General features: G+C 40.4%; 1 protein-coding gene across 1 annotated transcript; it reads right to left on the bottom strand.

The window, feature by feature from the left end:
* Window positions 1-462: 462 nt before the first annotated feature.
* On the bottom strand, window positions 463-9,818 carry AREG (amphiregulin). Its single transcript, XM_026509612.4, has 6 exons — window positions 9,563-9,818; window positions 8,278-8,526; window positions 5,483-5,684; window positions 4,606-4,761; window positions 2,003-2,114; window positions 463-667 (listed from the first exon to the last, which is right to left on the bottom strand). Exons 1-5 carry the CDS (start codon window positions 9,621-9,623, stop codon window positions 2,021-2,023), a joined length of 762 nt encoding a protein of 253 aa, XP_026365397.3. The 5' UTR covers window positions 9,624-9,818; the 3' UTR covers window positions 463-667; window positions 2,003-2,020.
* Window positions 9,819-10,082: the final 264 nt, after the last annotated feature.

The raw sequence follows: 10,082 nt of genomic DNA, 5'->3' as shown, positions 1-10,082 counted from the left end.
GTGAAATGCCATACTTGTAATCTTCAAACTTACTCTTGTCTTTTTCTTGTTTGTGGTGATGATGATGATGGGCAGTGGATTTTCTTTCTTTTATAGTATCTGTGTCTACTGTGACAGAGGGGCAGTGCCACATGTTGATTTTAGAAGTTTTCAAATTACCAGAACTTGGAATAAGTTCTACACGGAATAAGAAAGTCTGATTTAGGATATCAGTGTTTGTGGGAGGACTAAACTACTCTAGTTTATACTTTTCCATTAAGAGTGCTTTCTAGGGAAAGAAATAAGTTTTGAAGATCAACATAAAAACAGGAAAAAAGGGGAAGGAACTTCTTTCAAAATGATCATCTAAGCTTTAGGAGAAAAATACCCTAGAGTCTTGCAATCTCAAAACTAATATTCAAACTCTCAATCTCTTTGCTTAAAAAAGTTTAATAAGCTGTAAAATAAATACACTTCCATTAAATATTAAATAAATTATTTACAACTTGAAAAAATACTTTTTATCTCCATGCATCTTTATGTACAGAAATAAGACTTAGCATAAAAAGCAACAATTGAAAGTTTAAAACCATCAGAACAAAAAGGTTCTGTTTTCTTATGATCCACTGAAAAGAGGAACCAACTCATCACTCATGGCTGTGACCTGGCAGTGATCCGATCCGATACCCTGATCAAAGAGAAAATAAAAATATTAGAGATGAAGCTCAATTTCAATATACCTTTAAGAAAATATTTTAAAAAATCAGGATCAGAATTTTTATCAACTTGGAATGTCTTCTGAAAAATGCTAAAAGCTTTTCCGGGACAAACTACCACTTTGACCTGAGTCCCTCTTTCACACCCGTTTTGGTTAGATGCCTCCGTAGGTGGAGCACTGCCTATGCTGAAACCTGTTTTGTCAAATTCCACTTAATAAAAAACAACAACACTCAAGGGAAGTAGTTTTCCCAACCAAATCTATGCAGTGGACATAATTAAAAAGAAAGATTAAATGGCTCAGTGTATTCGTGATATACAGTTAATTTAGGATAATTAGTACCAAGGGCATAATAATAGTAGCTACCAGCTAATGGCAGCCACTATGTGCCAACACAGCATATTCCTTTTCCAAAAATCATCTCAGATCTACTTTGAGAAATCTCAGTTGCATTAAATAACCAAAAATCTACCTTTCTTCGTGTTGGTGGTCTTAGCTTCAGCACGTTAAGCCAATACCATAGTAAATGTTGATGCAATAAGTACTGAGCACAGCACTGCATCAAGTACTATTCATTTCAGGAGGTACTGAGCTAATTCTGCAATAGGCGCAGAACGTAATGCTTGCGCTTAACCAATGCTAAATATGGTGTTTCTTCAGGCATCTGCGGTATTCTATAAACAGCGAGATACTGGATTTAGTAGATTTAGGGTTTGGCTTAGGAATGTGCGTATTTAACCAGCATCTCAAGTAAGTCTTAAACCCACTGAAGGTAGAGAATTAATGACTTAAGGATGGGACAACTTTCCTGAATGTCTAAGGTCATGGAGTTCCTTCTTCTAACCAACTTTAAATGTGTCCTTGATCTCTTTGTCTCCTCTTCCCATTTGAATGAGGCTGTTTGTCACAAGTTTCTAAAGTGACCCAGTCCATCTTTTAGTATTAATCTTCCTCTTCCTTCATAATTGCTTGTCCCAATCTCATCGGTCCTTGGAGGCTCACTTTCGACGCCACCCTATATACGACCGGAATGCCATAGCATTCTGGTTCCTTACACTATTTTTTTATCTACTAGACACTAACTTCTTTGAGGAGAGGATCTGTGTCTGCCTCATCTTTACATCCCTTATAATAGTCCTTTCTCACTATTAAACTCCATCTCACGCTCAAAGAATAAGACTTTAATGTAGCCAATGTTCATAGTTATTCATAATTAAGAACACTTATTTTCTTCATTCGAGATAACAGATGCTATATTTTTCAAAATTATAGGATATCATCTAAATTTATCTTTCAAACACAAACCTGTAATATTATCTTCAGTTACGCGATGGCATGTGCGTTTCCATTTTCTTGTCGAAGTTTCTTTCGTTCTTCAGCTTCTCCTTCATATTCCCTGAAGTATCGTTTTCGAAGCCTTCAGACAACAAGATATCCTATTGTCATCAAAGTTCTACGCATCTATAGATTGACTTGGGTTTTCATGAGTATAGGGAATTCCTTTTTGTGAATCCTTATAGGCCATTACACTGTATTCTACACTAAACTAAACTTAAACCCAGCTGTAAAATATTACCACCATTCTTTTTAAGGGGATGTTCATGGTGACTTTATATAAACATATTCCCAGAGTACTGAGGTTTAAATAGACACCCCTTGAGACACAAACTTTCAGAAGTCATGGAACACATTCATATGTGTTTTTTTTATAGTTGACACACAACGTTTCATTAGTTTCAGGTGTATAACGTAGTGATTCAATAAGTCTATATATTATGTGCTACCCTCACAAGTATATCTACCATCTGTCACCATAAAACACTATCACAATACCATTACTATATTATCCCCTATGCTGTGCCTTTTATTCCCATGACTTACTCATCCCATAGCTGGAAGCCTGTATCTCCCACTCCCCTTCCCCATTTTTGCCTATCCTCCTACCCCCTCCTCTCTGACAACCACCATTTTGTTCTGTGTATTTCTGGGTCTCTTTCTGCTTTTTGTTTGTTTGTTTATTCATTTGTTTTGTTTTTCAGATTCCACATGTAAGTGAAATCATACGGTATGTGTCTTTCTTTGTCTGACTAATTTCCCTTAGCATAATACCCTCCAGGTCCATTCATGTTGCAAATGGCAAGACCTCATTCTTTCTTTTTTTCCTCAACACTTAGCACAGGTGCCATTTACAATTGGAGGAAGAAGATGGTATAGTTTTCCCACAGAAGGACTTTACACTTGTACCAACTAATTTAAATGATTGAAATTTTTTCACACAAGCTTACAAAACAAGTTGGGTTCTCTTTATTTCTATAGGTAATAAATACTTCCTTTTAGTTTTATTTATCGTTACTTTCTAGTAAAACTCAAATCATTTAATAATGTCTTGGTGGTATACAAGAAATTCTATTTTTAATAGGTCTTTAATCCATCTACTAAACATTACTCCTAAAATCAGAAGAACCTTGTCATGATGTTTGGGGGGAAAAGTTCAATTATGAAAAAACGGCAAAATGTGGCTGAGGCTACTGTTTGCTCTTACGTGTCAAACACAAGAATATGGTAGAAAAGGAGAAAAGTCACTGCTCAGTTTTAAGAGTGCCAACATGACAAAAAGTTTTTCCACACTTTTCTGAAGGATTATTAAATATTTCACCCTGAATGATCCCAAGTTTGAATAATTGTTTCAAAACATCTTCCGTAACTGGCTATTTTTTTCCTTCTATCCTTCTATGTCGAGCAATCATGTTTTGTCTGGGGGTATTTTTCCTAAACTTATTTGCATATCTGGCTTGAGGTATTAACAGGTCAAAATAATTTCCAGGGTGTGCAAAACAAATTTAAACCGCACATCAAACTCTATGTGCATCATAAAACAGTTTTTTTTAATGTGTCTTTTTATCATTATCTGATCTGCATTTAAACTACTAGTAAACAATGGCAGAAGATAACCCCTTGCTTCCTGAATGGCAGGAGTGGTAGGTCATGTACACAATCCAGTTGTTAAAGTAATTTACCAAGACCTAAAATTAGAATAATGAGTCTATTGCTTTTCTCAAGCTCTAGTAGCACATGAGTCATTACAGAGCCATTCACACCCTCCCCCAGCTTCCTTAATTCACTGACTTCTGTTCCACAGACAATGCCATTTTGACATACCCACCAGTGCCTACTACCAGAAACAGTCTACTTCTAACATGCATTGGCCATGAAGTGAAGTGTGGTGATCTGTTATTGCGAGCACAGGGCAGATATTGCAGGAGTAGAACAGTAATAGAATTGTGCCTCCTTCCCACGCCATGCCATAGGGAGGAAATTTTGTGTTGTTTTTTTTTTTTAAGTAATTGGGTTCCCATAGTACCTTTGGCAGTTACAAAACAGGCATAAGCTCTATGTCAATCAGTACCGTGCTATGACATCTTAGAATTCTGCACTTTACTAGAAGCAGAGGATAGATCCTTTGTTGGCTCCTGGTTTGAAGCTCTCTGATTTTTTTAGTGCCAAAGCAGAATCTCTGACAACCTACTATGAACCGGGCCTTAATTAGCTTCTGGGAGGCTTCCTTAAGCTTAAAGATATTCGGAGTAGAAACCAACACTCTGGGATTTGGAGGTAGCCATGAGTGGAGATAGGACATGAAACAAAGCCACCGATTTTTAAGTTCAAAAAATTTCTAAGGTGTTTGAAAAACGGCTTTACATATTAAGTTTCCATGGTGGCCAAAACAATATAAATTTTGACCAAATTCTGCGATCTTTGTCAACGAAGTGTGAAGATATGACCAAAGACCACTTGCCACTGATAGAATAATTCATCTAAAATATGATATAGGACATTGGGATAGAAATACTGAAAAAAACCAACCTGGAATTATTTTAGTAGGAATGTGTAAGTGACGCCGTACTTACTGGATTGTGATAACAACAGCAATAGCCGTGAAGCTCACGGCTGACACAAAGGCAGCGATGGCTGCTAAAGCGATTTTTGATAAATCATTGTCAACCATGCTGTGAGTCTTCATGGACTTTTCCCCACACCGTTCACCAAAGTAATCCTGATGACATCTGTAAACAACCCACATTCAAAAATTATAATCATAACTGAAAACATTCCATATATTTTAGGTTTACTTTCCAGGTTATCAATAGGCGTTTAATTGTAACACTCAAAAAAAAAAAAAAAAGTCATGCCATCTATTTGGATTTCAAAACCATGAGACCGAGTGTATTCAAGCCAAAGATCTATTAGTATAAGAACAAGTTGAGATTAGTTTGGGTGTGATATTCCAAGAAGACACACCTTTTCATTCTTTGTGCTCCTTTTATGACCAACTGATGAGTTCAGTGACTTGTTCTGCAGCTAATACAATCCACTATCATTGAATGTGCTGGTGGCTTTGGGGGAGAAGGAGCATTACATGAAGAGTACCTTTAGGTCCTTTTTTTTTTTTTTTTAAAGGTTGTAAAATAAATATTGTCATGAATATATTTATAGCAGGGGTCAGCAAACGATAGCCCATGGGTCAATTCTGGGCTTTTGCCAGGTTTTTTGCAGTGTGCAAGCCAAGGATGGTTTTAAATTTTTAAATGGTTACATTTTAATTGGTTCTGTAAGTACATACATGATCTTGACCAAAGAAGCCTAAATTATTTTCCAGCTGGTCCTTTCAGAAAAAGGTTACAGACCCTTGGTTTCTATGTGGGAAAAATAAATGGCTTTCTGCATCGAGGAGTTTCAGACATAGCGTTACAAGTACGGATTTCTATGTAATTTGGGAAAACTCACATGCATGTTACAGCTTCCAGGGGCTCTATATATTTGCATTCACCGTGAATACAGAAATTTTGGAATTCTGCATCACATGGATTTTTCTTCTTTCTGTTTCTTCTGTTTTTTCCACTTTTGCCTCCTTTTTTCTTTCTTTTGGGTTTATCTGAAGTCTTTTCACTTTCTGTTTTGTTTTTCATGGGCTTAATTACCTGTTCAACTAAAAGAAATTAATAAATAAGATTTATTGGATTTATTGACAACAGTCTCTCTTCATCTTGAATATCATTTTGGAGACATGAGAGAAAGAAGTCTCAGCAGTGAGAGTTCACGGGGACGATGGCCATATTTTTCTCATTATCTAACACAGTTCATATATAATAATTGGTTAAAGAGAATATCTGCATGGTGTGGCACGTTACAATCTGAGCCTCCTTGTTATTTTATTACCTTAGAAACGTATTTTGAGTTTATTTGTACCAGTATTACTATTATTGATAATAGTATTTACCTGTCTAAAACAATCCATGAAATACCTTACACATTTCTTGAATTTCTTATACATGCCAAGTTCTTGGTAATGAGCACTAATTTGATTAAACCCAGGCACAGTTGCTATCCGGGTGATATGGAGGACGACACTGGAGTTGAATGAAAACAAGTAACATGTCCGAGGACACGTGGCTAGAAAATGAAGTGCTGGGGTGTCAAAGCCTGTCATTCCCCCTCTATCCTATGTTTTCTCTCGGATAGGTCAATGCTACCAATTAAATTGGGACTTTAATATATTTGTGGATTTTATTCACTCATCTCGGTCTTGTGCTCACTTTTACCATAATTGGGCCTTACTGTGTGTTACTTGAGACTGGGGGAAAAATGGAGAATTACACATTAGAACTAATCAATTTTCTGCAATTCACAGATGATAATGGGTTATAATTAATTCCATGGGGCTCATTTCTGTGACCAATTTGTTTGGAAAATAGGAATCCAGAAATGTTTGTACTTGATGCCTCAGAGACTCACTTATCTTACTCTAGATCTACAGAAATGTCTTTAGTGTTACAGCTCTGCGGGGTAGAGCACACCCACATGCTAATATAGTAAGGAGTTTTCATGTCGGAGCTGCGCATTTTGTTATACTAATACCTGAACAGGCTTATCTAGTATTGAGCAGAGCCCAGTGCAAAGAGGAAAATACCACAATGTCATAATACCATTAGTCATAATGGTCCCGCATAATGATCCATTAAACAGAAAACACTAGAAAACATAGGCAAGGGTATCAAAGATAGAACCCTGTGATTAAGGAAGCAACAAATAAATATTATGAGTATTTCAGCAGGTTATTATAACATTAATAGTCAAATTAGGAGCAATGTTTAACTAGTTATACAATTTTTGTATTGAAACTTTGATGATAAATAAGTACCGCGAGTTAGAATGTGTCCTCTAATGGAAACATTTTAAATGAATATTACGGCACATTATCAGATATATTACAAATTGTAGACAGAGACTAATCGTCACTATGCTGAAGCCTGCAACACACATCAACACCTTGGGCTCCACAGCCTTTCCAAGGAGTTCGACCACCAGTTCCACTATTTCACAATGCACTAGTCAGTTTCACAGCTAACAACTTATTTGGCCTTTTGAAACGTTAAGAACTTGAAACCTCTTTGAGAGAACAGTTTCTAATCTCATCTCCAAAAATAAGAAGTATAAATGCACCTCCTCCCCACCTTACATAAAAGCACAAGTTACCAAGCCAGGAGTAAAGGGGAGTGCTCCCTGAAGCTTTTCCCATCTGCCACTCAACCCGGTCACTGTCCCTGCGGTATCACCCGCTGTGCCTTCATCAGCTCTGGGAGCCAGACAGAGGGGGCGGAGTCAGGGAAACCAAGGTGGGGAGAGAAGGGGCGTTAAGTCCTGCCTCCATAGTGAATGTTCCTAGGATATTTAGAGCCGATTTACTCATCTGCCCTGAAACTCCAAAGTAGTATGAGGGTAATGAACAATACTTACTTCTTACTTTGGTACTCTTCATTTTAAGCTAATTTAAGCTTTTTTTTTTTTTTAAAGATCAGATAACAGAGAGAACAAAACTATGGGTCATTATTATTTAACTAACACATGGGATTTGGGGTTAAATCATGATTTTAGCAATTTGAAATCCATGCATATTTGTCCTTCTTTAATATTTCCAGAAACTTATATTATTATTGTTGTTGCTGCTGCTGTTGTTGTTGTTTTAGGATCACCAGTTTCTCAACACCTGGTCCTTAAAGGCTAAAGTCCAACTGCTCCTTTCCCATTACTTTCTGTTCCCTTATTTGTATTAAAATGCAGGTGTTTAGGGAACCATGGCGGTGGGGTATGGACACAGGGGCTGAGGACTGGCTGAGGTCTCCGCCTGTCTCTCAGCATGGGGGTCATGGGCTCCCGTGGGAAAGAGCATAGGATGTGGAACCAAACCCTGGAGTTCTCATTCTGGCTCAACGGCTTGCTGGCTGTGGAACCTGGGGCAAAACAACCTTGCGCTCCAGTTATCACATCTGTAAAATGATAACAATCCCCACTTGTGAAGCAGACTTAATAGACATAAAACATTTGTTAGAGCTCTGGACATATCAGATGTGCCCACACAAAGCTCCTTCCATCTCAGCTGGTAGCTTACCCACGGGGTATGCAACAGACCTAAACACAAGAAAGCCACTCGAAGATCCAGGGAATGGCTTCTCTTTGGAAGCAGCTTTGCTCATGCAAACACACATCTTACAGGCTATGTTTTGCCCTTATCCTCCACTCACCTCGGACTGAACCATCCACGATATAGCCAGATATTTGTGGTTCGTTATCATACTCTTCCGCATAGTCATAGTCGATCCCAGAGGACAGTTCCCTACTAGAAGGCAGTTCACTCACAGGGGAAATCTCACTTCCTGAGGACATCCCACTTCTTGGGGTAACCTCCAATCCATCAGCGCTGTGGTCCCCGGAAAATGGTTCCCCTTTCCCAGAGTAGGTGTCATTGACGTCCAATCCGGCAGCATAATGGGCTGTGGGAGAAAGAACAACGGAAGAAAAGAGAAGGTAAAGCAGACTGCCTTTCTCACCAGTCAGCTGTGTTCAGGAGAAATGTTTATCTTCTGATATCAAAGCAGTTATTGCACATGTGCTATTGTTTGGGATTGAGTCACTTATGAAAGCATCTTCGCATTTTGCCAACAAGCAAACTCAGCTGTTCCAGTTTACAGAGCTGCTTTCATCAAGGTTTGCTTTTCCACGGACAGTCTACACTACTTTTCACATCAAATAACACTGCCAGATAGGCACGTTAATCTAATGACTTAACAGGTCCTTTATGTTGTCTGTGTGTTCCCATCGCTTCACGTGCCAGAGGCATTCGTGTCTGCTAGAACGTCCCATTTGGATGGACAGGTTCTGGATATAAATATCAGACTTTCCTAACACACGTTCACATTTTTAAAAAGATTACATATATGATTGTAAAACAATATAAATGGTATTCGAGCACAGTGACTCTTGTCATTATTTCATCATCCTTGTTCCTACATAGGGGAGAAACTGGGGACTGACTGGGTGAGACTTGGGGCCTACAGTTTCAAGCCCCTGCTTTATCTTGTAGGTCTCACTAAAACAGCATCAAGGTGGTGCTTTCGCTTCTCCCTGGAACGTTGTGAGGCCCTCTAGGAAGACCAAGATAAAATCACCAGACAGAGGAGACGGAGAATTTAGGCAGGAGGCAGCCCTCTGGGTCCGGGACTTAACTACTCTAAGATCTGCGGAAGTCACTTCACCTCTCTGGACTCGGTTTCTTTATCTGTCAAAGTAAGGATTTGGATCCCAGGATCCCTGAGGTCTCCCGCAACTGGACTAAAGTCAAACTTCGGAGACTCCCCGGCAGCCTCTTGCTGGCCTGGAACGTCAGAGACACCTGCCCGCTTTTCTCCTCCTCCCCGGTAGCAAGCTTAGGGAGGGAGCTGCGTGGACGCCTCCCTCGGGAAAGCTGCTCCCTGCCGTGGGAGAAGCGCCGGCAGGCAGCTCAGGGCCGGGACGCCGGGACGTCCTCACCTGAGCCTAGGATCAGGAGCGACAGCACCACGGGCGCCGGCGGCAGCAGCGGGGCTCTCATTGGTCCCTCGGCGCGGCGGCGTCGCGGTCTCTGGGGCAACTCGGCCGGGAGTTGCAGCTGGAAAAGTAGGTGGGGGGAGAGAGAGGGGGCAGGAGGGAGTGTGCGGCGGTGCTCGCGGCCCGGCCGGGCTCGGGCGCTGGAGGAGCGCCTAGAGCTCGCCTCGGGATCTCTCCGTTCCGACTCGGGCGCAGGCACAAGGTGTGCGAACATTCCGGAGGCGCGGCGCGCACCTGCCGCTTTATAGGCCGGGCGGGGACCCAGGCAATGCCCGTGACGTCACGGTCGCCTCTGTGGGTGGAGGCGGGCGGCCGGCCCAGGAGAGCTTACTACCCCAAAACCACACGCGATGGCAGGCGCCCCACCTCCTCGGAGCGTGGAGAGCCACTGGAAGGAAATGGAAATTAAACCCTAGCTGCAAGCTGAAAACACACTCTCTCCATGTTCGAAAGTGGGGGTGCA

Source organism: Ursus arctos, unplaced genomic scaffold (genome assembly GCF_023065955.2).
Source record: "Ursus arctos isolate Adak ecotype North America unplaced genomic scaffold, UrsArc2.0 scaffold_9, whole genome shotgun sequence".
Classification (NCBI taxonomy): Eukaryota; Metazoa; Chordata; class Mammalia; order Carnivora; family Ursidae; genus Ursus; species Ursus arctos.
Note: the sequence above shows the minus strand (reverse complement) of the source record. Positions and strands in the feature narration are given on the sequence as shown.

Coding starts and splice junctions, on each gene's coding strand:
- AREG (XM_026509612.4), bottom strand. CDS start 9,623: ATGAGAGCCCCGCTGCTGCCGCCGGCGCCCGTGGTGCTGTCGCTCCTG. Junction 8,527..9,562: donor GCTCCTGATCCTAGGCTCAG/GTGAGGACGTCC, acceptor TTTCTCCCACAG/CCCATTATGCTGCCGGATTG. Junction 4,762..5,482: donor CTGGAAGCTGTAACATGCAT/GTGAGTTTTCCC, acceptor GGTTGTTTACAG/ATGTCATCAGGATTACTTTG.